Source organism: Gekko japonicus, unplaced genomic scaffold (genome assembly GCF_001447785.1).
Source record: "Gekko japonicus isolate JY-2015 unplaced genomic scaffold, Gekko_japonicus_V1.1 scaffold784, whole genome shotgun sequence".
Lineage (NCBI taxonomy): Eukaryota > Metazoa > Chordata > Lepidosauria > Squamata > Gekkonidae > Gekko > Gekko japonicus.
Window position 1 is genome coordinate 476,847 of NW_015164207.1, and position 1,005 is coordinate 477,851.

The 1,005-nt window shown below is 64.9% G+C and overlaps 1 protein-coding gene across 1 annotated transcript in view; it reads right to left on the reverse strand.

Annotated features, from left to right (window-relative positions):
• Nucleotides 1–1,005, reverse strand: part of LOC107108039 (protein-glutamine gamma-glutamyltransferase 5-like) — a 28,931-nt gene that overhangs the window by 803 nt on the left and 27,123 nt on the right. The window contains exon 16 of the mRNA XM_015408423.1: nucleotides 708–841. Within this exon, the coding sequence (XP_015263909.1) occupies nucleotides 708–841 (134 nt within the window). The remainder of the gene's footprint in view (nucleotides 1–707; nucleotides 842–1,005) is intronic.

Genomic DNA, 1,005 nt, shown 5'->3' on the forward strand with positions numbered 1-1,005 from the left:
TTTTTTTTTTCAGGGGGGGCTTTAAAAAAGGGGGGGGGGGCGTTCTTATTGATCTCTGAAAGCTGCTTGAGGACAGGCGTTTAGGCTGGGCTGGATGACCCCCTCCCTCTGAAATGCCACCCCCCCTTTATAATCATCATCATCATCATCATCGTATGGCAGTGTGTGTGGTACAGCCAGGAGATCCTAGGATTGTCTGGCAGCCAGATGCTCTAGGTCTTTGGTGGCGAGCTAGGCTTACGGTGGGCTGAGAGAGCTCTGAGAGAACTGCGACTGACCGACCCAGGGCCACCCAGCTGGCTGCATGAGGAGGAGTGGGGAATCGAACCCGGCTCTCCCAGACTAGAGTCCTCAAGTGATGTGCCCCCCCCCCACCGCATGCCTTTGCATACAGGCACCCTCGGCATCCGGCTGTGCTGGCCCAGGGAGAGCTCCCGTCAACTGGGCTCCTGTGTTGACCCCAGACCCCTCCCTGTGGCTGGGAGATCACTTGCAATCCCAGGAGATCGCCAGCCCCCACCTGGAGGTTGGCAACCCGGCGGCAACAGCTCCAAAGCTGCAGGGAGGCCCCCCCCTTTCCCCGCCTGCACTCCCGGGAGAACGGGGGCCATTCGCTCTGCCGGGAGGGTGAGGGGGGGCAGAGAGGGAGAAGCCACACACACACACACACCCCGCACCCACTGGGAGGGAGAGGGCCCCCTACTCACTCGATCGAGGCCTGGCCCTTCACCAGCCCGCCGCCTTCCACGAGCAAGCCGCAGCCGCCCACCGGCCGGGGCAGGGGGTTGACGAACTCCACGTGCAGCGGGAAAGGATGGCTCTCCACCACCGGCGCCAAGACCTGCCCGGAGGGACCCAGAGGTCAGTTCCCAAGGCCCACCTCCCCCTGTGCAGGGGGGGCGGGGGGGGCAGGCCGCTGTCCTTCTTTCCGGGGGGGGGCGGGGGCCGAGAGATTCCCTCCAGGGCTGCTCCATGGGCTTCGCGTGGACACGGGGGGAGGGCCCC